The 25,983-nt window shown below is 49.2% G+C and overlaps 1 protein-coding gene across 2 annotated transcripts in view; it reads left to right on the top strand.

Annotated features, from left to right (window-relative positions):
* Positions 1-25,983, top strand: part of CSMD2 (CUB and Sushi multiple domains 2) — a 660,274-nt gene that overhangs the window by 203,031 nt on the left and 431,260 nt on the right. For both annotated transcript variants that reach the window (XM_060081981.1, XM_060081974.1), the window contains exon 4: positions 21,305-21,499. In XM_060081981.1, the coding sequence (XP_059937964.1) occupies positions 21,305-21,499 (195 nt within the window). The remainder of the gene's footprint in view (positions 1-21,304; positions 21,500-25,983) is intronic.

The following is a 25,983-nucleotide window of genomic DNA, read 5'->3' as shown; positions in this document are numbered from 1 at the left end:
ACGGTGAGACTTGGACCTTATGTTCTCGTTCGGGGAGACAAACAATAAACAAAAGGGGAAAAATGACCCATTGCAGTAAGTGACACAAAAAGGATTAAAACAGAACAGTGTTGGGGGCTTCCCTGGCCGTCAAGTGGTTAGGACTCCGTGCTTCCACTGCAAGGGGCACAGGTTCGATCCTTGGTCAGGGAACTAAGATCCTGCAGGCCGTGTGGCACGGCCAAAAAAATAATAATAATAAAATAAATAAAATGTTAAAATAAATAAATAAATAGAATAGAATAGTTGGAGGGAGGGCCCGAGGGCTTCTTCGATTTGTGTGGTGAGAGGAGGCCTCTCTGAGGAGGTGAAAGTTAAGCAGACATCAGAATAAAAGGCTGTGCCAGGGAGAAGGTACAGCTGATGCAAAGGCCCTGAGGCAGGAACTGGCTTGGTGAGCCTGAGGAACAGAAGGAAGGGCCGGTGTGTGTGGAACGCAGAGAGTAAGGAATAGAGGGCAGGAGCGGAGGTTGGCCAAGGAGACTTTGTAGGTTCAGGTGAGGCATATGGGTTTTATGTGAAGGGAGATGAAGTGCCTTTGAGGTATTTTCAGCAAGGCAGATGCATGCTCTAACTTGTGTTTTAAGAGATCACTCTGGCTGCTCCTCGAAGAATGGCTGTGTGGGCACAAGAGAGCAGTCAGAGGCCCAGTTAGTAGACGTCTGTGGAGGCCGGGGAAAGGATGCTGATGGCTTGGACCATGGAGGCCGCACTGCAGCGGGAGAGAAGGACATGCATTCCGGTGTGGTCAGCAGTGCTAGCTGATGATTTGGATATGGGGGTGGAGACAAGTTTTCTGGACTACTCCTAGGCTTTGGGGGTGAGCAGCAGGGTAGATTCCATCCTCGTGAGAACTCTAAGGTACACTGTTATCTGCATTTCATAAGTTAACAAAGCAGGCCCACAATCACCTGACATCTGCCATAACATGGATGACCCTTGAGGACATTACGCTAAATGATAAGAAGTAGTCAAATTGGGGCTTCCCTGGTGGCGCAGTGGTTAAGAATCCGCCTGCCAACGCAGGGGACATGGGTTCGAGCCCTGGTCCGGGAAGATCCCACGTGCCGCAGAGCAGCTAAGCCCGTGTGCCACAACTACTGAGCCCATGCACCTAGAGCCTGTGCTCCACAACGAGAGAAGCCACTGCAATGAGAAGCCCACACACCACAACCAAGAGTAGCCCCCACTCACCGCAACTAGAGAAAGCCTGCACGCAGCAACAAAGCCCCAGTGTAGCCAAAAATAAATAAATAAATAAATAAATAAATAAATAAAAAAGGAAGTAGTCAAATTCACAGAGGGAGAGAGTGGCAGTTGCCAGGGGCCAGGGGAAGAGGGGGTAGGGTTAGCGTTTAATGGTTATGGAGTTTTCTTTTCACAAGATGAAGAGTGCTGTGGATGGATGCTGGTGAGGGCAGCGCAACAAGGTGAATGTACTGAATACCGCTAAACTGTGCCTTAGAAAGGGTCAAGATGGTAAATTTTATATTATGTGTATTTTCCACAATTTCAAAAAAAAAGGAAAATAGGCCCAGCCAGGATCACACTGTTAGTAGGAGGTCAAGCCAGGTTTTGAACTGGGCCCAGCAAACTCCACATCTGGTGTGTTGAACTGCCCCCAGGGAGCACAGGGCCCCAGCCTGTGTGTGAGCTCACCTACCTCCCCAGCGCCAAGGCGAGGGTCACCCCACCTTGTGTGGGCACCAAGCGAGGATGCCAACCCTACATGTGGCTGATTGGGTGCCTACTTGTTGATGTTTGAAAGGCGAGGGGAACAACAGAAAGCAGACCAGTCTCAACACTTCATTTTGTCTAATAATCGTGTGCGTGTGTGTGTGTTTGTGTTTGTGTGTGTGTGTGTGTGTGTGTGTGTTTTCCAAAGCAGCCCTTTAGAAACGATGATGCTGGTGCTGGTGGTGATGAAGATGACGATGACAATAACAAAATGATGAAAATGTCAGCTCCCACACATGAACATATGTGTGCCATGCGCTTTCCATATAACATTTTATCGATCCTCTCCATGACCTATGTGTGCACTTTCATTATCCCATTCTACAGATGAGAAGACTGAGGCTAAACGAGATTAAAAGACTCACCCAAAGCTGCCTGCCAGTCAGTGGGAGTGAAAATTCAAAGCTTGGCCTGTCTCCAGATGCCTTTCTAGTAAGGGCCCAGGTTAAATGAGGAGGCTAATTAAGAAGGTATAACTGTGCTGCTTCTCAGCGTTCTATTTTTGGGGCCAACTTGAAGGGACACAGATAATTATTTCCTGGAATGAGCATCTTCTGCACAGGCCCCAGGATCCTCCATACTCAGCCTCCTGCGTGGAAGCTGACACCGCCTTTTCTTGGTGACAAGTCACAACAAGGCTGGGCCCACACCCGCCCCGCCCCACTCAGACAGCACCTCACAGGGAAACAAGATAAAACAAAATTAAGCTGAGCTCCTAATTCACATTCCATCTCTGGCAGCTCCTTGATGATAAATAGTCTGGAATTGGAAATGAGGCAGGAGGGAGGCGGATGGCGATCTGGGCAGAGCAGCTCTGCAGACCGTTTCCACTTGGGATCACGCTCTCTGCTTCCCGGGGCAGCTAGGCAGGCAGGGTCTACGGCAGGGGTGAGCAGCCACCTTCTCCTCTTCCTTTAAAAAAATTATTATTTTTAATCATGATAAAATAAGACATAACGAAGTCCACCATTTTCAAGTGTACATATCAGTGGCATCAAGTATATTCATGTTGCTCTACAGCCACCACCAGATTCCATCCCTAGAATATGTTCATTTCCCCAGCTGAAACTGTACCCATAAAATACTAATCCCCATTCCTCCCTCCCCCAGCCCCTGGCAACCACCCTTCCATCTCTTTCTCTGTGAATTTGACTACTCTAGGGACCTCATATCAGTAGAATGTGCGCCATTTGTCTTTTTGTGACTGGCTTGTTTCACTTAGCATGGTGCCCTCAAGGTCATCCATGTTATAGCATGCTACAGAATTTCCTTCCTTTTTAAGGCTGAGAAGTATTCCATTGCATGGATAGACCACATTTGGTTTACCCATTCATCCATCGATAGACACCTGAGTTATTTCCACCTTTTGGCCAGTACGGATAATCCTGCTGTGAACATGCCTCCTCCTCTCCCACCCTAGGCTTGACCATAACTGTATAATCTGGGTGTAGAGGTGGCCAGGTTAAGTCAGTGTCCCCAACAGGACTGCCACCCTGCACAGTGCCCCCATGTACCCCTCACCTCGCCTCACCAGATCTCACCCCAGGTCTTGCAGGTTTCCATAGCAACCCTATGTCAATCAGCTGTGAAAGGCAGTCAAGTGTAGTGGTTTGAGTCCTGGCTGTGTTACTTACCAGGTTGGTGACGTCGGGCAAGTTCTCTTATTGTCTATGGCCTCAGTTTCTTCACCTATAGAGCTGGAATCATAGTGGGACCTGATTCACAGCTAAGAGGAGGGGTTGCAGAAAATGGTACTAGCGCTTGTTCTGTGCCAGGCATCGTGCTAGTGCTCTGCATGGATTATCTGACCCCACAACTACCCTACATGGCAGTTATCCCCTTAATTAAAGGTAGTGTAACTTTATCTATAAAGTTATCTGCTTTCTAGATGCGGAAACTGAGTCTCAGGGAGGTGAAGCCCTTGCCAGTAAGTGGTGATGCTGGGATTCTGAGCACTGGGCTTGCACTCTTGTGTAATACCTTATCCTGCCTCCTGTGCCTGGAAGGCATCTAGCACAGGGTCTAGTCCACAGGAAGTGGCCAGCAAATGAGGACCAGTGTGATAAATTTTGGACATGACCATAGCTGGCTCCTGGGTTGATGAAATCAACCTGTATCCTCCAGGGAGCAGAGTTGGCTTTATCAGGCCAGGCCATTATTTGGCTTGGACATTTTGAACTTGGGGCTGGGCTGACAGGTCTGCTTTGCTGGGCAAAAGCACTAGAGATCTATACCTAACCTCAGGGACCTGTGAATCCTATGATCCTGGGAAGAGAAGGATCCATGTGTTCCATCATTTCTCGAAAGGTTCCTGACCCCAGAGTGGTAAAGATGCACTTGGGTTCTAAGCCCATGGATCCCAGAAGGGGCCACAGGCTCTAAGGTTTTTATGAGCAGCAGAGATGATGTTATGCTGAAAGCTCAGAGGAGGCAAACTCCTGGGTCAGCCAGGCTGCAGTCATCATGGGAACCTGGCAAGGCAGCGCAGACCACGGCTACAGGACAGACAGAACCAGCCAGGACCCAGGTCATGTGGGAGAAGCTGGTCCTGACTTTAAGGATGACCAGGTCAGAGAACTGAGAATGGTCAGCCAGGCCATGGTAACTAAGAGACACTCAGATTTCCATGGCCAGCAAATAGAAGCCCGTTTCCTACTCCTGTATCAGTCCTGGGCAGGTGTTCAGTTTGGTGGGGTGCCCTCCTCCACATGGTAACTCAGGGATGAAGCCTTCGTCCATCTTGGAGCCTCGGCGTCCCCTGTGGTCTGGATACCCACATCCAGCCAACGTGGAAGGGCCTGGAGGAAGCTGCCAAGCCTGGAAATATCATACATCACCTTTGCCCACATTCTACTGGAGAGAACCCAACTGCAAGGAAGTCTGGGAAGTGTCACCTAGCTGTGCGACCAGAGAAGGGACAATGAATTTTGGTGGACAGCTAGCTTTTTTCGGTCACATGCAGTCAATTTGATAAACATTTTCTGCTACCTGCTGCTTCAGGAAGTCTTGCAGGAACAGAAGCCCACTGAAGAGGGGTTCATGATAAGGGTACAGCAGACAGTCTCACAGAAAACCAGGCACATGGAGGCTGCCATCCATCCACTCATTTATTCCTCCATTCATTCTGAGAGTCATTCATTCAATGCAGAGTTTCTGAGTGTCTGCTCTGTGCTGGTCACTGTGCTATATGCTGGGATACAGAGATGGAAAATGTCAGATAAGGTCCCTGTTCTCACGGAGCTTCCATAGGAAGTGGGGAGAAAAAAACAATTAAGAACACATAGAAAGATTGCACATTGCAGCCAGTGCTCTGAAGGTCACATAAAGGATGGTGAGACAGAAGATAATTGAGGCTGGGTTAGGGGTCAGGACCTCTCCAAGGAGGCGGCATTTGAGCTGAGTTCTGATCGATGAACATGAATGAGCCATGCAAAGAGCAGAGGTCAGAGCACCTCTGGGCCAGGGAAAGCTGTGCAAAGGCCCTGGGGCAGAAAAGAGTTTGATCTGCTTGAGGATCATCCACCGCCACTCCGATCACGCTTATTCAGACCTCTAACTCTATGTTCCACTGCTGTTCCTCTGTTTAATGCTTCTGTAACTGGACCACCAAATTCAATGACTCAGTTTGTTCTCCTTTTGCCTCGAGCTCTCAGTGGCACTTCATGCTTTACTGGCCATGTTGTCCTCTCAAGATCCTCCTGGGCACCATGGCTCCCTTGGCCCACCCATTCCTGTTCATCCAAGTTTCTTGTTCTCTCTGCCTTTGCTCCCATGGCCTCCCTACCAGCTGCTTGTGCTGCGTGTCTTCACAGAGGCCAGTGCCGAGCATGCAGGACTGTTTGCCTCCATGGAGGAGAAAGGGACATTCGGGAAGAAGTGACATTTGAAGTGAGTCTTTTTTTTTTTTTTTTGTGGTACGCGGGCCTCTCACTGTTGTGGCCTCTCCCGTCATGGAGCACAGGCTCCAGACGCACAGGCTCAGCGGCCATGGCTCACGGGCCCAGCCGCTCTGCGGCATGTGGGATCTTCCCGGACCGGGGCACGAACCCGTGTCCCCTGCATCGGCAGGCAGACTCTCAACCACTGTGCCACCAGGGAAGCCCTGAACTGAGTCTTAATAAGTGGAGTAGGATGAGATCGGAAGGACAGAAGACACTTCAGAGGAGGGGACAGCAAATGCAAAGGCCCTGGAGCATGAAGGGCCCTAAGGGAGAGGTCAGGGGAGGAGAGATGACAATTCCAAAGGGGTCGGGGTGTGCATGGCTGAGGGGGGATGAGGGATGGAAATTGTGGGAGCAAAGCCTGGACAGATTGCTGAGTCCTGACTAGGAAGGGCCCTGAATGCCCTGCTGAGAAGTTGCCAGTTTGCTCCTCCAGGAGCCACAGGAAGCTTAAGGATGGTGACCGGATTTGTCTTCTAGGCAGGTGACAGTGGGAGCAGTGTGGGGGACTGGAGAGGGAGTGGGGGTGGCAGGGGACCTTCAGGGGAGGCTGGGTGGGTCAGAAGCAGAAGGCCTGAAACGAGATCCATTCTTCCTGGCTGCCGGGCATGTGAAGTAAGGCATAACGCACTGGCACAGAGCAGGCCCTCAAATGCCGTTGCCTCACCTCCTGATGGGGGCTGCGGTCTGGGGTGGGCTCTGGTAGTTTCTTAAAAGGGCACCATCTCCAGAGTGTCAGCATAATGTGGGATGGGAAGGTGCTCCTTGTGGGACCGCCAGCACGCCACGCGTGTGTGGTGGTTGAATACCTGAACGAATGAGCAGCTCTTACTGTAAGCCAGTGGCCCTTCTGGGCAGAGGACAGTGTGGAGGGACAGCGGCCCTAGCGTTTAGAGATTCTTGTCACTTTGCTCGAGGCTGGGCAGAGAGGACGAGGCCTGCTTCCGGAGCCTCCTCCAGCCCTAACCAATTGGCCGAAGGAAAAGAGGGCGGGAAGGTCAGAGACAGGCTGGAGCGGCTGTGGGGTTAGTTCAGACAGAGGACAAAGGAGAAGGAGAGAGTGGAGTCCTCAGGTGTCTAGAAAAACACTGGAGGCTCTGGGTGAAGCGGTGACTCCAGGCTCTAAGCAGTTGGAGCCAGAATTTAGAGCTTGTCTCTCTTTGGGGAGCAGTCCCAGCGACAGAGCCGTCGGGTCCACAGCAGCTCGTGGGAGACAGAGCGTGGTTCAGGCGCTCGGGGCCTCTTGCCTCCATCCTTACAGAGTGGTGCAAGGGGACCGGGGCATGGCTCCATCTCCACACACATGCCCTGCGCCCCAGCCCGGTCTGGAGGGGGTGCGGCTCTCTTGATGCCACGTGGAGAGGGGTGGGGGCCGGTAGCACCTGACTCCCAGTCCCTGGTTCCCTGGGGCCGTCAGCAGCCCTGGCTCTGCTGTAAATATCTAGTCTTGCCCAGCTGTGCCAACCATTGGGCCTCATCCCCAACAGGGTCTTCCACAGAAATACACATGACATATAAATACATGTAGATACATGTATATATACACACATGTACACACACACAGGTACACAGGCATGCACGTGTAACACCAACACAAAAGCTCGGCTATAGAAACCCATGCCTTGGTGACACACACACACACACACACACACACACACACACACACACATATAGCGTGCTGGAGGAAATGGAAGGAGTTCAGTGTTGCAGGAACAGCGGTGTGAGGGGCAACGGTGGAGATAGAGGCAGGGGCCAGGCCAGCTTGTGGAGGACCTTGAGTGACATTCCAGGGATTTGAACTGACCTGGAAGAGATGGGGAGCCACCACAGGGCTTCCAGTGGGAAGCGCTGTGGTCCCTGGAGCTGTTTAGAGAATGCATTGGACTGGGGCGAGTCTAAAGCGGGAGCAGTGAGGAGGAGGGGACTGTCTCCAAGTCCCCAAGAAGAAGGGGAGATGGGGGAGTGGCCCTGGGCATTAGCAGCGGGACTGGGGGTGGGGGGTCAGATAGGAGGGACGAAAGGAAGCCGACTCGAGAGACTGAGTGGGCTGGACGGACTCCAGGTCAGTGCCAGGCTCTGGGAGCCCAGGGAACAGGTGGCTGGTGGCGAGGCCAGGGGTTGCGGTGGGCCGTGTGCAGCTGGAGGCACGTGTCAGGCTTCCACAGGGAGCCACCCAGAGGTGCTGGGACTTGGGTCTGTGGTCAGGAGGAGGGTCTGGGCTGGGACTGTGAATCAGTCACACAAGGGACAAGAGCCTAAAACACACACGGCGGCTGGGCACTCCTGTGTCTGTGCCTGCCCCTCTCCCTTCTGTGCCAAGACTACCCCGAACGCCTCTTCCAGGAAATGGCTCTGAGTTAGTCCTTCCCATCATCCCTGAGGCTGGGTGCCGAGGGCAGGTAGGGTGGCATAGGGTGGTGAGGAGAGGGGCAGAGAAGGGGCAGGGTCTTGGGCTGGTATCCATCACCTCCTGGGCCTCTGTGTCACCTGCCTTTCTCATGTTGCTTTGGGGCTTAGTAGGACCATTTGCAAATTATTCTTATTAGGATCTAGGGGAGGCCTTTCAGAAAGGAAGCAGCAGGCCCCTGCCTGGCTCGGTAAAAGCCATGTGGGTCCAAGCGATGCCCCCTGCCTGGGTGGCTTCCCGCGTTCCAGCTCCAGGGGCCCATCTGCTCTCTCCAGCTGCTACCCCGAACTGCTTCTCTTTCTTACTCCTCCAGCATCTTCTCCCAGGGAGCTCTAGGGACTTATATACAATCATATCCCAAATTTATTGAGCATGTACTATGTGCCAGACACTGAGATAAGCCCTTTGCCTGGTTTATCTTACTTCATCCTCTCAACAGCTCTCTGAGCTGGGTGCAGTTATGACCCCCATTTTACTGGTGAGGAAACTGAGGTGCAGGAGGTGAAGGTAACTTGCTCATGAGGTAACAGAGTTGGGATTTGAACCCGGGCCATCTGTCTCCAGAGCCCCCTTTGCCAGCCAGTGCACTCTGCTGCCCCTTATGTCACAACTGCTAACCCCCGCCTAGGAGGGGCGCTGGTGAATTCAAACCCACGTCTGTGGGACGCCGGAGCCCTTCTCTGACCCGTGACGCTCTGTGCCTCCTGGACCCAGATACGCCTTTTGCCGCCCACCTCATAGACCACGGCTTGAACCAACAGCTGTGTGGAGCCCCTCCAGGGTCAGATCTGCATCCCCACCCCCGCATTTCATACTGTGCCTGGAATGACAAGAACTTAAATGCAGGTGCCAGGCAGGCCCCTGAGTGTAGGGGAGAGTGACACTGGCTTCCAAGAGGTGCTCTGGGTGTAGAAGTGGACTCCGGTGAGAGAGGGTCATCAGCCCACCAGAGGCTCTCCAGAAGGGAATCGTCATTTGGCTACATAAACTTGGGTTGTTTACTGGTACATGTGGGCGTAGGTGTCGTGTCTGTTGTCATATGTGTGAACGCAGGAGCTCGCACAGATGCATTCTGGAGGTCTGCTTTTACACGTGCATGTTTGTGTATGAGGATGTAAGTGCATGTGTACACATGCGGGCGTGTGTGAGAAGGTGAGTATCAGAATGGATGGATTGGTGCATATTGGCTGTGAAAGTATGTTGTTGTGTCTGTTTCCATGTGAGAGAGTGTGAGGACCCCCAAGTAAGGAAACTCCCTGGGCAGACCTGGTCCTCCCTCCTGCCTCCTAACCCTGGAGGACCTGGACCAATGGTCCCCACCTGCACCAGTGCCTCCACAAAGGCTTTGGAGAGGTGGTTGGGCTCAGACAGGAGTAAAAATAAACGGCAAAGCAAGAAGCCAGGCCATTCTGTCTCCCCCCATTCCTGATTCTCAAGCTGCAAAATGTACACCAGGCACCATCTTTGGCCCCAGTGGGGGACCTGTAGGAAATGGAGCCTCGAAGCCACCTTCTCAGCCTCACCAACCCTTCCTCTGCCTCTTTGCTGGAATGCAGCGGCTAAGAAAGAAGGTGCAAGAGTCCGTCCCACTGGGCGTACCTCCCAGCTCCCCCAGCTCTAGTCATGTGAACGGAGAAGCTCACCATCTCTGAGCCTCAGTTTCGTTATCTGTAAAATGGGGATAGTACCCACTTCACACTGTTGTTATGGGGATTAAATGAGATAGGGTTCAACGTGGAGTTAGTCCGTACATGTGGTCAGTAAGTGATGGGGCTGATGCAGAAGAAGGAAGTGAGAACAAGAGGATTTACGGAGATCCCATGGGGACTCAGATGCACCTTTTACTTAGGGTTTTTTGTAGTCACAGAATCCCCCATCCTTTGCATAAGGTACGAGAAATAGGTGGATGATGGTGGCTGGAAGCCTCACTTCTCAGCTCCTCTGTAGGCCCCTCTGTCTAGTTTTTCTTAGAGAGCGGGAAGCCGAGGGGTCTGGAGCCTTTGGAATATTGTGCTTCTTCCCATGGGATGCGAGTTAAACTGTCTCTTGCCTTAAGAAGAGAGACAGGTGTGAGGTATGCTGGGGCTTCCTGGTCCTGGACAGGGGGCCACATGGAGGAAACAGGGGCTCTGGGGTTCCATGTCCACAGGGCTGGAGTTGGCGGGTGGGGTATCGCCAAGGGCATCTCAAATGGCGCACAGAGACAGCACTTCCCAGCTGGCCAGCAGGATATAGGGGGGCTAACACCCGGCCTTGGGGAGGGGGCTGCAGAGTCTGAGGGAAGCTAAGGGGAAAGCAAGCCAGTTATGCAGCAGTGGGGTAGCCCTAGCAAGAGATAGGATGACCTTTCTTATGGGCAGCCTCACCCAGGGTTAGGAGTCCCAGCCTCACGACAGGACCCCCAGCTGACCCAGGTCACTGCCTCCTCTTTGAGCCCCTTTGCTAGGATTGGTTCAGGATTCATGACTTCCTGTCTGCAGCTGGACAGGGCTGAGGACCAAACCTGGCTGGTGCCCTGGCCACAAGCCTTTGGAAGTCCAGGTGCAGCAGGTCAGGGATCGTTCTGCTCCAGCCAAGCAGAAACTGCCGTGCTATAAAAGTTGTCAGATGAAAAGGAAGAACCTACACCTTTGCCCTTCTGTAACATAGGCTGCTCTCAACTGGAAGTGATATTGGCTTCTTTGGTAAGAACTGATCCCAATCCCCAAAGCTACTGACCATCCCAGCCCACAGAAAAACAGATGTGCCAAAGGGACACATTGTTTGTAAAAACAACGCGTGTTAACCTGGAAAGGTCTGCATAAATGTCAACTATCATTGCTGTTGTTGTTTTATGATAATGATTAATAAGGAAAACAAAGCAAATCAGGCTTATCTTATCTAGAATCTAGCAATTCCCAAAGTGTGTTCCACCGAACAGTTCAGAAGCTAATAGGTGTTTCTGAGGAAAAAATTAAAAAAAGGGTGAGGAGAGATTCTATAGTCAATTTTGTGGAGATTCTGGTTGAAGCAAGGTTTAATAGGTTTCTCTCCTGCAGAACCTCTGAGATAAATTTGTAAGCATTTGTATCTTCCAGAGGAGAGAATTTCTGCAGCATTTGCCAAAGTTCCTTGACCCACTGAATGCTTTTCTCATGGAACTTATTTCTCAGCCTGTGTTTTATGGAATGTACTTCGGGAAACATTTCTAGGCGTCATTCTGCAATTAATCAGATTTAGCCCCAAATTGCATGGTTAGCTATTCTAAGCCTAACATTGACAGTATTTTTCTGTGTTGACCCATAGGGTACCACTGACGCTCCATGCATTGGCCTGTCTCGACAAGGAAAATCCCAGTGCTAGTGTGTGATGGGGGCAGGGAGGGCTGAACAGGGAACAGCGGGGCTCAGGGCTGCAGAGGTCACCAGAGGCTGCATCACAGGGGACCTTGTGCCAGCCTAAAGCTGTTCATCAGAGGGGCTAAGGCATACCACAGTCTCCTGAAACAGGAGAGGGACGAGTGGGTGCAGACTAACACACGGAGCTTCCCTTAGAGAGTTGACTGGGAGGAGGAGGCCGCCCAGCTCACTGCTCCCCTGTAATCCTGCTGGACCCTAAACTTCCACAGGCCCCTCCCTGGGGGCTCTGAACTTTCCTCTCTGCAGCCTCTCTTCTGGTTCAATGTTGAGTTCCTTAAAGCTGGGCTGTCTCTCTCCTTGTCCTCTTCCCCTTTTCCCCAGAGAAACCCCCATTTTCTTAAGAAGCTGAAGTTATTGATGTAGAGAATACTGCCCTATGGAGCAGAGTTGATAAAATTAGCAACTGAAGATCCAGGATGCCCAGTAAATTTGAATTTCAAATAACAAATGCTTTTTAGTATAGGTATATCCCAAATGTTGCATGGGATATACTTATACTAAAAAAGAATTTGTGTTTCTCTGAAATTCAAATTTAACTGGGTGTCCTGGATTTTAACTGGCAACTCTATTCTGGGGCCTAGGATGTAACCTTTTGGGTTTTGCTTCTAAAGAATCTCAGGTGAGGGCTTCCCTGGTGGCGCAGTGGTTGAGAGTCTGCCTGCCGATGCAGGGGACACGAGTTCGCGCCCCGGTCCGGGAAGATCCCACATGCCGCGGAGCGGCTGGGCCCGTGAGCCATGGCCACTGGACCTGCGCGTCCGGAGCCTGTGCCCCACAACGGGAGAGGCCACAGCAGTGAGAGGCCCGCGTACCGCAAAAAAATAAATAAATAAAAATAAAAGAATCTCAGGTGAGAGAGAGGAGGCCATGGGGCCCTATGGTTATGAAGCATCAAGGAGAACTCCCACCGAAAGCCCCTCTGTGGCCCCTGCTGGTGGGATGATGGATGTCTGTGCAGCCCCAGGTTGTCCAGGTGGGGGGATGGGGCCAACGAGCGGTCTGATTGGGTGTAGGTCAGGCGTGCTCTAGGCCTGGCAAGGAGAGGGACTGTGCGCAAGCCCAGAGCACTGCCTCCATGCTGGGAAACACAGGTCTTGAAGGTCAAGGTTACAGCCTGATAAGGACACAGGCGCTGAAGTCAAACAGCTCAAGTTTCGACCCTGGCCCTGATCCCGACCAGCCCTGTGACCCTGGGTCAGAGTAGCCTCATTGTTTTTCATTCCCCTGCCCCCGAAAGGGCACAGTCAGAGTACCTCTCGTGGTAGGGTAAGATGAAATAGAAGAGTCCAGATAAAGTACTGAGCAGAGTGCCAAGCTCATATTAAACACCCAAAAGGTAACTATTATTATTATTGCAACTAGCTGCGTGACCCTTCAGCTCTTTAAATTCAGCTCTTTGGGGTAAAATGGGGCTCATAAATACCAGCCTAAAGAGTAGCTCTGAGCACTAGCATAAATTCTATTTTAATGGGAAAGATTGTGGACCGAACATACGCACACAAGCACTTCCCTGCAGCCAGCCAGCACAATGCCCCCTGTCTCCAGGGCCACATTGAAGGGGAAAGGAAATTTAAGTTTGGTCTCAGTGCTCAGGTGCCAGCTGCCTGTCTCCTTCCTGCCAGTCATCTGTCCAGGACTCTCACCTGTGCAGCCCACTCCCCTCACAGCCCCTTCCCTTCCTTGGCTCCCAGCAAAACTGGTCTTTTCTTAGTTCTCTTTCTCTACTGTGGGAGATGGGGGGCGGTTCCTGAGATTGTACACCTGGGATAAGTACGTAACTGAATAAACACGAATTCAGGGGTACCACACTGTGGCCCGTGGGCTGGGAACCTGTTTTATAAGTAAAGCTTGGTTGGAACATGTATTGTCTAAGGCTGCTTTTGTAGCACAGCGGAAAAGCTGAATCATTGGGACAGAGACCATTAGGCAAGGCCAGAAGTATTTACTCTCTGGTTCTTTACAGAAAAATTTGCCAACCCTGCTTTACTCTGTTGCTCCCTATATATGATGCATATCTTTATATGCACATAGTATAAACTATATGTGTGTGTGTGTGTGTGTATATATATATAACACATTCCATCAGGGTACTCCCTCCCTGCCAGGCATTAAAGCAAACACTAGATTAAAAAAAAAGAATATGTCATTTCTGCCCCTCAGGGAAGTCCTGAGAAGAAAATAGACACCTAAACAAACAATTACAGGCAGGCTTAGCTCCCATTTGGAAGCTGGGGTTTTGTAAATTAATGAATGATTGAATTGTAATGCTGTATGACAAATGCAGGAATTGAAGTGCAAGTAAAATCCTGACTTAAATCTGCAAGTGGGGTCCAAAAAATCCTGTCATGTAAAATGTGGGCCTGTGAGATTGCAAAATTAACCAAATGACCAGAGCAAGCCTGTGTAGTTGATGGGCTGGAAGTTCGAGGATTCTGGGAGCTGGTTGCCAATGACATTATACCTGAATTTACATTCTATCAGGATGTCTTCTCCTGGGGTTTTCCAGTTTATACAAGACGCTAAGGGTATCAAGGAGGACTTCACAGAGGAAGTGGTGCTGGGGAAAGATTGGAGGAGCAGGAGGTGAGGCAGAAAATGTCAGCAGGGGTCAGATCATAGAAAGATGGGGCTGCATGAACCTAAGACTAGATTAATCCTGACAGCAATAGGAGCGTTCTCATGGTTTTCTTTTTCTTCCCTTTTATTTATTGTGGTTGATCTTTCAAATCATTATTTAGTCTTACATTCATCATGCAAAAGACCAGAGGTCTTTTGCCCACGCACCTTGGTTGTAGGGAACCTGCTTTGGCACGTGTGCTCCAGAGGGTGGAACAGGGCAGGACCGTGGTGAATTTGCCATTGTAGAAGGCTCAGTCCAGCGTCAGTGCAGACAATGCACTGGAGGGCGCAGGGCCAGCGGCAGGGAGATCAGAGTTGGGTGCAGAGGTCCAGGAGAGAGATGATGAGGATCCTCAAATGAGAAGGAAGGCGAGGGCAAGAGTGATTTACGGAGGGCAGCAACATCCCGGGGAGAAGCCAGGCTTGCTGCTCCCAGAAGTCAAGCCCAGTAACAGGAAAGGCACTGGAAATTGAACAGTTCACAGCTCAGAGAGATAACCCAACCAGGCTAATGGAATAACCTACATGAATAGGTTACTGTGAGTGGTTCTCAGTTTCAGCTCTGCCTACAGTCACCCAGAGGAGCTTAGGCTCTCCCTCTGAAATTCTGATTCAATAGGTTTGGGGACAGGTCTAGGCATTGGTGTTTTTATAAAACTCCCCACGTGACCCTGATGCTGAAGGTTGCAAAATTGCAAACGTGAGCCAAGAGAACAGGCTCACAGTGGAGAGCTTATGCCAGGTGCTGGGCAGGAGGAGGCTTCCCTGGTGGCACAGTGGTTGAGAGTCTGCCTGCCGATGCAGGGGACGTGGGTGCGTGCCCAGGTCCGGGAGGATCCCACATGCCGCGGAGTGGCTGGGCCCATGAGCCATGGCCGCTGAGCCTGCGCGTCCGGAGCCTGTACTCCACAACGGGAGAGGCCACATCAGTGAGAGGCCCGCGTACCGCAAAAAAAAAAAAAAAAAAAGGACAGGGCCCTGTGGACTCGTGGGTGGCATACCCCATCTGAGGTCCTGGCACCCCTGCTTTGTTTGATTGACAGGTAGCGGGAAATGTAGAGGACCAGGCTAAGGGTTGACTTGTCTGGTTGTCAACCCAAGTCATCCCCACAAGGAGAATGAGTGTGAGTCCCCTGTGAGGGTGTTTCAAGGTACACTAGTCACCGTGGACTCTATATGGGACGGTCAGTGCAAGCATGGCCTAATGCAGGTGGAAAGTACATAGGCTCGGTAGCCAGGCAGTGCTGTGGACACCCAACTCTACCCCCAGTGAGCTATGGGGCCTTGGGTAATGCTCCAACCCCTCTGGCAATCACACTCATCTCAATGAGAGATAATAGCCCCTCTCTCAATGGGTTATTGGGAGGATTAAGGAAAATCATTAAGTCACACAATAAACTCTTATCAAGGTATTATTATACATCAGGCACTGTTCTAGGCACTGTTCTAGAAACTGGGACACAGAAGGGAACAAAATAGATTTAAAAAAATGTCTGCCTTCATGGAGCTTATATTGTAGCAGAGTGGGACAAACAATAAACAAATGAATGCATCAGCTATATACTATGTCAGATGTAGATGTGAGAGGAAGTGGAGACAACAAGTATAGACAATTCTTTGGGGTGGAAATATATGCAAAGCACTTGACAATGGGGATGACACATAGTAAGTGTGCAATAAATTATGTTTACAAGGCCAAACAGCTAAAAGCAAGGGAGTTTTAAGGGTTAACTAAGATAATGTGTGATGCAGAAGTGCCTAGCACAGCGTAGGTACTCAAAAGATAATGGATCTTATTCTCCCCTTCCCTGTCCATGCCCACTACCCCTCAAGTCACACACACACGCATACACACACACGCCATCTCCCCTTTCCATGTTGAGGGCTGTGGAAGAAGAAATCCTTCTTCCTGCATCCTTTCTCCCAGCCACCCTGCCACTTTGTATCAACCGTATGGCCATGAACATGAAACAAGTTACTTGATGGAAGATTAGAAATCAAAACGTATGGAGGGTGCTTGTCCAGAGAGCATAAACAACTCTTCATTATAATATGGGAACTAAAGTCTCACATTAAAAATAAAAGAAGGTATCATGTAGCTTTTGCTGCACTCCAACCACAAAGGAGATTCATTGTCATACAGTCACTGAGAATATCTTGTTGATTGGCAAGAGCCGGGCTTTGTAAAAGGGACAGAATTCCCCACAGCTAATCTACAATGGAATTGTTCAATGTCAGGCACAGCTTTAATAATATTGTTCTGGGCTGCCTTGGCTGTAAATATCCCACTCTTCATTTTGTAAGCAATCAAAGGGAAGTTTTCTAGACGGGAGAGCACGAACGATTATAATGTCTGTGCCAAAAAAACACATGGGCAGAATCCAGAAATCAAAGAACGCTGTGCCTTAGAAAGTCTGGCTTTTGTGGCTTATCTCTGATCTCTGTCTGTCCAGCAAGTTGTGCCTCAGACACATTACAAAAGACCAAACTTTAAATGTTGCCCTTGACACTATTAAAAAGTACAAGGTTGGCACATCAGACTGGAGAAGAAAAGACAGACAATTAAATCTGGACAATCAGGTAATCACCCTTCATTTTGTCTCAGTGTCTAGAATAATGAAGGGAGGAAGGGAACTCTTGGTCATTAAGCACCCACTATGTCCTGGGCACTGTCTCTGTCAGAAGCAGTATTGTATTCCAAAATTAAGAGTGCTGAACGATGGAGCCAGAAAGACCTAGATTCAGAACGTAGCTCTGCCATTTTCTAGCTCTGGGGTCTTAGGGAAGTTGCTTAAGCTCTCTGTGCCTCCATTTTTTTTCATCTGTAAAATGAGGATAATAGGTGTCGCACATGATTGTTTTGAGGATTAAGTAAAATAAATTTGTAGCCCAGGCCCCAAAACATATGAGGAACCCAATGGTGGGTATTATAAGTCTAGCTTTATTTAATCTGTACAACAGTCCTGTTGTGAGTTGAATTCTGTCCCAAAAAGATATGTTGAAGACCTAACCCCAGTACTTGCGGATATGACCTTATTTGGAGAGAGAGCCTTTGCAGATGATGAAGTTAAGATGAGGCCATTAGAGTGTGTCCTAATCCAATATGATTGGTGTCCTTATAAAAAGATGAAATTTGGACATAGAGACACAGAGGGAGAATGCCAGGTGAAGGTGAAGGATTGGACGGATGCATGGACAAGCCAAGGAACGTCAAAGATTGCTAAAAAAAAAAAAAAAACTACCAGAGGCTCGGAAGGGACAAGGAAGGTTTCCCCTACAAGTTTCAGTGGGATCACGACCCTGCCGACACCTTGATTGTAGACTTCTAGCCTCCACGACTGTGAGACAATAAATATCTGCTGTTTTAAGCCACCCTGTTTGTGGTACTTTGTTATGGCAGCCCTAGGAAACTAATACAATTCACCCTCTAGCCCCGTAGGAAGAAAAAGAAAGTATCCTCATTTTTAGATGAAGAACTGAAGTCCAGAGAGGTAAAGTTTATGGCTCAAGATTATTCAGCCAGAGGTGGATGAGCTGAGATTTGAATCCAGTCCTCTCTGAGCCCAACGTCTGCCCTCTCTTCATTCCCTGTGTGACCTTTCGGGAGCAAAGATAAAAAAGGAGGTGGGGTTGGAACTGAGACTCATCACACCCAAGTCCCCGTGGAGGTGCCAGGTCAGAGTGATCTGACTATAAGCGCTCATTAAGTAAAAAGCAGTGAGCGTTTGACAGTGACTTTTTAAAAAGAATCGGGCTTTATTTATAGTGACGTTCCAATCATTAATTTCAAAGGAAGAAAGCCCAAAGCAGAAACAGGTTCATTAAAAATATGACATTAGTAATTTAATTAAACGGGGTCTTTGCGTCTCATTGCAGAAAATGAAACGTTAGTTCTACACCAGTTCTCAGCCCATTTCCCCGGTTGGCTCCCTCCCCTCACCTTAGCTTGCTGTCTTCTCCAAATGTTTACCTGACCTGCCCCTCCCACCCCCAACACTCACAAACGTACTCACATCGCAGTTTCTGCCTCCACTGTGGCCAGTAGTGCGGGATCGTGGGGAATGCCAAGGAAGCCAGTAGCATTGGATCGTGGGAAATGCCAAGGAAGCCAGCACTGTGGGATCATGGGAAATGCCAAGGTAGCCAGCAGCCCAAGGACTATTCTAAGCTAGGCTAATAGGGTGACGGAAGTCAATCCTTTCATCTGGGTTATCTCACTTGTCAGAGGTAGAGAATGGGCCTGGAAGAGCTCTTCATCCCTTAAGATAGTTCTCCCACAAAAACATAAGGGCAGGGTCCCTTTTTGTCTAGTTCATTTCTGTATTACCAGCACAGAGTGCAGGAGGCCCACAATGTATTTTCGTTGTATGAAGGAATTAATGCATCAATGGGTAACCCTTCCAAATGACTAATTGACGAGCACTCAAATATGTCCCTACAAGCGTCACACTACAGTGTCAGGTTCCCAGGATACACCCAAGGATTGCATGGCCCTACAGTACAGTGGAAGGATAACATCTGCCATTTTTGAGCACCTACTCTGTGCTGGGCACTGTGCCAGCCATGCATCAGTTATTACCAGTAACCTCATCCACCACTAGATATTGCTGTCCTCCTTTCTCAGTTGAGGAAACTAAGGCTCAGAGAGCTCACATGACTCAAGGCCACAGAGTAAGACAGTGACAGCACCTGGCTTCAGACCAGATCAAGCTAGTACCAAAGTCTGCCCTTTCCCTCTACAACAAGCTGTCTCCTCCTGGGAGGAGAAGAGAAGTGGGAGAGAAAGCCTTCTTTCTGAGGACTCTGAGATCAGCAAGGCTGGCAAAGAGAGTCCTGGAAGACAGCAATATGGGCTGGAAGAAGGTACTGCAAGGGCCTGGGAAGCTCTCTAGAATCCAGGCTGGCCGTCTCCACTTCTTCATCTTTATTCCTCATCACTGCCACCCCTACCCTCTTATTCCAGGCTCTCTGATCTCTTAGGTTATCTCTGGCCTCAGGGCCTTTGCACATGATATTTCCTCTGCCTGGAACACACTTTGACCTAGCTAATTCTTACTAATCTCTCAAGGTTTAGCATAGACATCACCTCTTCCAAGAAGCCGGCTCTGACTATCCCCTGACTGGGTTTGTTCCCCTGCCTGGTCCCTATCTCATCATAACACTTAACATACCTTTAATCGTATGCATCTCCCAATGGACTGGGAACTTAGATTCACTTGTGTGGTACTCACTGTATCCAGGCTTTACATACCTCCACTCACACAATGCTCACAGTGACCCCAGAGGAAGGTACTATTGCGAACCACCTCTTACAAAGGAGGCAACTGAGGCACAGAGAGGTTAAGAGACTAGCTCAAGGTCCCACAGGTAGTTAGCCATCAGGCTGGGATGCGAACCCAAGCACTGAGGCTCTCGGGTCTGTACTTTCCACCACCCTGCTCTGTGGCCTCTCAGGATTGGCTTCAATAAACCATCGCCAGATAAATTAATGGAGAGGTACTTGGATGGCAATCTGGACACGGCTGTGACCACTTGTCCTTGCCGTATGGGGAGGTGTGAAATGGTAGGAGGTGGGACCTTCTGGGCACAGGCAGTTCCAACTCTAGGAAGAAAGGCAGAGGGTAGGGGGAGCTGAATCAGGCTGAACAAGTGACTCGGGCACAGAGGAGCTGCACCCTCCCTTTCTCCCTCCTGACTGGCGGGTCATGATGCTTATGCACCCTCACCAAGACCATTTCCTCTGGATAATGAGTACACGCTGGCAGCTGGCATTATTGCTCTGGCTCAGGTGGCACACTGTATATCTTATTCTCGGGCTCCCCATTTTCCCCTTGAAACGGGTCAGTCTGATCAGAACTCAGGTTCTTGTCTCCCTACCTCACTGCCTACTCCAGCACTAATGACCCCTTCAACTCCCCCAAACCTGCTGGGCCAAAGTACAGCTCTGGCTGCTGGGGCAGATACGCATGAAAGAAAGGACATCGGGTTTAATGAGCACCTACTCCGTGCCACTGTCTGTCTCTTCCATGGCGTTCATTGGGAAGGACTGTGGAGTCTGAGATCAGAGCAACCAAGCCCAAGAGATTAAAGTGATTTCCCTGGGGCATCTCGAGTGATGGGATGGACGTGTTACTGAACCAGGTTCGTTTTAGCCAAAGCGCTGAGACGCCGGGGTTTGCGGCAAAGAGAGTGTTTATTCACAAAGCAGCCAAGCGAGGAGATGGGAGAACAAGTCCCAAATCGGCCTTCCCAAAGGCAAGGGGCTTAGGGTATTTGTGGGATAGAGACTAAAGAAGCAGTGTGGTCTGAGGTGTGGGGAGCTTGGGAAACATGGGGAAAGGTGATTGGAAAAAGGTGCAGTAATCATCAGTCTGCTCAGGCGTAACTAAGCTGCAGGCCTCCATTTTGGGGGTGCTTAACACCATCTGAGGGTGGAGTTTTGGGCCCTCTGACATCAAAAGTCAACAAGCAGACACTTGCGCATGTCCAGTTAGAGCTAGTCTTAACTGGCTTAATTCGAACTAGACACAAGTTCCTGGAAAACAATTCAGGCAAACATCTTATTGTTCAGGTTCCGTGCCACTTGGAGGACATGCAAGTCTTTTGTAGCAACAGTTAAAACGACCTTGAGGGCTTCCCTGGTGGCGCGGTGGTTGGGGGTCCGCCTGCCGATGCAGGGGACGCGGGTTCGTGCTCCGGTCCGGGAAGATCCCACATGCCGCGGAGCGGCTGGGCCCGTGAGCCATGGCCACTGGGCCTGCGCGTCCGGAGCCTGTGCTCCGCAGTGGGAGAGGCCACAGCAGTGAGAGGCCCGCGTACCGCAAAAAAAAAAAAAAAAAAAAGACCTTGATTGGTGAAGGCAGGATACAGGTGAAATGGATTTAACTGATGCTTACCCACAGTTCAGACATACTTCACATCCAGGGCTGCACATGAGAAAAGGCAGGAAACCTGGAAGTCCAGGTATAAGTGGCGTGTGTGGCTCCTCCTGAACGTGTGAGCCCTGCGAGTACTCGGGGGCCAGGCAGCCTTCAGGGGCAGCCCTGTCCTACGGAGGAAAGGAGGTCCAGGGAGGAGGGTCACCCAGGGAGGTGCTGCTCAGAGGCCAGGTGTCAGGGCTGGCGACCTGCTCACGGGCTGCGTGTCTCTCCTTGTGCTCACAGCTCTCCCCAGCCACACGTGTGGGAACCCTGGGCGGCTGCCCAACGGCGTCCAGCAGGGCTCAACCTTCAACCTCGGTGACAAGGTCCGCTACAGCTGCAACCCCGGCTTCTTCCTGGAGGGCCACGCCGTGCTTACTTGCCACGCTGGCTCTGAGAACAGTGCCACGTGGGACTTCCCGCTGCCCTCCTGCAGAGGTAGGTGGCCAGGGAGGGCCTGAGGGGTGGGCAGCACCTCGGAGGGATGCTGCAGCTTCCAATGGGACCCAGTCTCCATCCACTCCAGCAGGAGGTGGGGTATGCATTATGGGGAGCCCATGTCTGGGGGCCACCAAGGGTCCTCAGGGTCCCCAGGTATTCTAGGGGCTTTTAGGCCTCCCTGGACCTCCTAGTCCTCAGGTGTGCACTCCCTCAACCTGCTTCCCCTGCATCGACTAATTTAGTTTTAGTCGGTCTGCCCTTCCCTTCTGCCCTCCTATCTCCGAAGATACATCATTTCTCTTCCTGTTACCAATGTGTCTCCTGTGCACAGCTCTCTCACAGCTGTTTTCCTATTGATCTCACCCTGGCAGTTCTTCTCTCTTTTCTATAAATTCAGCCTCTCTCCCTATATAATGGTGTCCTCCTCCCAGTCTTCAAATATGCTCAAAACCTCTTTAGCCCAGCACTGCCCCCCAGAAAAACCCAACTTCCTTCAGTGCTACATGGGTCTCAGCCTCCCAGCTAGGGTAACCAACTTGTCCTGGTTTCCCTGGCGCTTTGCCATTTCTTAGCTCCAAAAGTCCCACATCCTGGAAACCCCCTCAGTCCCAGGCAAACCGAGACAGTTGGTCACCCCCTTCCCAGCCTATTTCTTATTGCCCCCGCATAATAATCAAGCTTATTTCAAAAATAATTTCCCATGCTTCTTATCTGATGATAAAAAATATCACATGATCATTTTAAGTGAGCTTAGAAAATACAGAAGAGAATAAAGAAGAAACAAAATTTACCCATTTTAACCACGATTTTCATATATTCCCTTCCCATCTTCTTCCTCTTTTTTTAAAATTGAAGTATAGTTGATTTACAATGCTGTGTTAGTTTCAGGTGTATAGCAACGTGATATGGATATACATATATATATATTCTTTTTCAGATTATTTTCCATTATAGGTTATTACAAGATATTGAATATAGTTCTCTGTGCTATACGGTAGGACCTTGTTATTTATTTTATATACAATAGTATATAAAATATACTATTGTATATAAAATAGTATATTTTAAAAGATACTATTTTATTTATAATAGTATATATATCTGTTAATCCCAAGCTCCTAATTTATCCTCCCCCTGCCCCTGGCTTCCCCTTTGGTAACCATAAATTTGTTTTCTTTGTCTGTGAATCTGTTTCTGTTTTGTAAATAAGTTCATTTATATCATTTTTTTAAGATTCTACATGTAAATGATGTATGGTATTTGTCTTCTCTGACTTACTTCACTTAGTGTGATAATCTTTAGGTCCATTCATGTTGCTGCAAATGGCATTATTTCATTCTTTTTGATGGCTCAGTAATATTCCAGTGTGTGTGTGTGTGTGTGTGTGTGTGTGTGTGTGTAATATCTTCTTTATCCATTCTTTGTTGATGCACATTTAGGTTGCTTCCATGTCTTGCCTATGGTAAACACTGCTGTTATGAACATTGGGTGCATGTATCTTTTCAAGTTAGAGTTTTCCTCTTTTCTGGATATATGCCCAGGAGCAGGATTGCTGGATCATATGGCAACTCTATTTTTAGTTTTTTAAGGAACCTCCATACTGTTCTCCATAGTGGCTGCACCAATGTACATTTCCACCAACAGTGCAGGAGGGTTCCCTTATCTCCACATTTCCCTCCTCTCCAGCATTTATTATTTGTAGACTTTTTGCTAATGGCCATTCTGATTGGTGTGAGGTGGTACCTCATTGTAGTTTTGATTTGCAATTCTCTAATAATTAGTGATGTTGAGCATCTTTTCATGTGCCTGCTGGCCATGTGTATGTCTTCTTTGGAAAATGCCTATTTAGGTCTTCTGTTGGTCGCATTGTTTGAAAATATTTTCTCCCATTCTGTAGGTTGTCTTTTCATTTTGTTGATGGTTTCCTATAAGTTTGATTAGGTCCCATTTGTTTACTTCTTCTTTTATTTCTTTTGTCTTGGTAGACTGAGTGAAGAAAACATTGGTACAATTTATATCTGAGAATGTTTGCCTGTGTTCTCTTCTAGGAGTTTTACAGTGTCATGTCTTCTATTTAAGTCTTTAAGCCATTTTGAGTTTATTTTTGTGTGTGGTGTGAAGGAGTGTTCTAACTTCATTGATTTACATGCAGCTGTTCAGCTTTCCCAGCACCATTTGCTGAAGAGACTGTTCTCCATTGTATGTTCCTGCCTCCTTTGTCGAAGATTAATTGACTGTAGGCATGTGGGTTTATTTCTGGGGTCTCTATTCTGTTCCATTGATCCATACGTCTGTTTTTGTGTGCAATACCATACTGTTTTGATTACTATAGCTTTATAGTATTGTCTGAAGTCTGGGAGGGTTATGCCTCCAGCTTTGTCTAATACATATTGCATACATGCATATATTGTGAATATATATATGATTGAGATTATAATACATGTAGATATTTTTAACCACCTTATACAAACTGTGACATCATGAGAAGGGTTTTCTCTTGACACCAACAATGCCCAGCATCTTGAAAGCTCCACCCAGCCTTGTCTATCCTCATCTCCCACTTACTCCCCTGCAAACTGGCCTTTGCCGCAAATATTTTGCATCACGTTGCCAAGTCAAATGGGAATTGTTTTGGCCCTTATATTCCTTGATGTCTCAACAGGCTTTTGCATTCTTGACCACTCTTTCCTTCTTAAAACCCTCATCTTGAAATCCCATGGATCTCCGAACACCCAGGTATAAGTCTAGGAGGATTGTTTCAAGGAGTTGAGAAGTGATTGGAACAAGTAGCTCTCCTTGGGTTCAAGTTTAGAGGAAGGTTTTCTGTAATTACTATCAGAAGACTAGCTCGAGGAGAAGCAGCTCCCTCCTTCCACCATGTGCTCACGCCCATTTTACTGTCTGCATGAGCGATGGAAAATACTTGGCACATAGATCCCTTTCTCTTCTACCATTCCCATGGGAGGCATAATTAATTGATCATAGCACGCTTCCTGCTTCATTCCGGAGGTACCTGTGAATTCCTTTCAAACAGGCAAGCCACAAGCAATCAATCTGAGTTGCCGCTTGACTCCGTGTTTGTTTAGCCCTTCTCAGCCAGTAGAATTGGCCTCAGCCTTGTTGGTCCTTTTTGATGGAGGCTGGGGAAACTAGTCTCCTTTCTCGCCTTCCTAAGTCCCCTCCTCTCAGGCCCCCTTTCTAACATGGGATAACTTGGGACATGTCTTTCTTCATGTGATTAATACCGGGAATGTCCAAACCAATCACGTGAGACCTTGGCCCCTACACACAAGTGTGTGGCCCTGAGTGGCCTAACTGTGGTCTGAATCTGCTGTTTCCACTCTTCCTGATAGCACCTCTACCCACTCCATACCCAGAGGATGTCACGGTTTAACACACTGATCTTCCAAGGAGAGGCCTCAGAGTTGTGACATGGTAATAGAATGTGAAACATGATAGTAAATGAAATTAAGTACTTAAGCTGTGAAACGGAAAACACAGTTCTCATTCTTTTTACAGAACTATAAATATCATACTTTTTTAATCAATATGGAAAGTAAAGACAAATGTAGCCCATATATCAGAGGCAGAGGGACTATCACCCTGTCCTCTGAAGTACAATTCACCTCCGTATCCCATCTTAATGAGGTGGAAATCTACAATCCCTCAAAGTATTTTCAGGAATCTTTGTCAGCTCTAGCTTCCTTTGAACCTTGAACTCACTGCCATGCCTCACCCCTCTTGGTTCTGCTCTGCCAACCTAGGTTGAAAACTTGGCCCATTTTTCCTGACCCCCGCCCCCAAACAAAAACAAAACCATTAACAAAGGTGTTTGCATGCAGCACAGCCTTTGTTGGAGGTTTGTGGCAATGCAGGGATGTCACATCTCAACAATGCAAGTGGCTTGAAATGAAAATTGGAGCAGTCAGGAACCCCAGAGCCTTTCGGCCCCTCCCCCTGGAAGCTTCTCCCTGGCTTCTGTCTTGGCAAGCCCCGGCTTCCCTGTGATGTGCATTGCCCCCTCTCATCTCACTCCAGCCTCCTCCACTTTGCTGCCTCTCGACCTCGGCCCCGTCTCAGGACTTCTGTCAACTTCTTAGGCACAAGAGCCCGGTTGCCCTTGGCTTTGCCATCTCCTTACAGGCTGATGTCTCCCTCCCCGACCCAAGCTCTTTAGGTATAGGGTGATATTATCTCTAACACAGAGAGCTTTCACTTGGAAGAAACCCTGGGGCTGGCTGTTAAAATATCTTTTTTGTTAACCTGCTAGTCAAAGATAAGATGAGGGCTGCCTCATGGAGGGCTTCCTTTGCCAGGTCAGACCATGGCCCCGCAGTGCAGGGTCTGCACATCCTGGCATGCTGTCAGTGAGGGCTGGCCTTTCAGTGGGCAGAGTGGGCTGGGGTGACAGTGCTCCCCCAGTGTTCACATCACAGCAGCAATTCATGGACGTGCAGAGCCTTTGGGGGCCACAGCTCTCT

Source organism: Mesoplodon densirostris, chromosome 2, assembly GCF_025265405.1.
Source record: "Mesoplodon densirostris isolate mMesDen1 chromosome 2, mMesDen1 primary haplotype, whole genome shotgun sequence".
NCBI classification, from domain to species: Eukaryota; Metazoa; Chordata; class Mammalia; order Artiodactyla; family Ziphiidae; genus Mesoplodon; species Mesoplodon densirostris.
The sequence above is the reverse complement of the archived record's forward strand: the minus strand, read 5'-3'. Positions and strand labels throughout refer to the sequence as shown.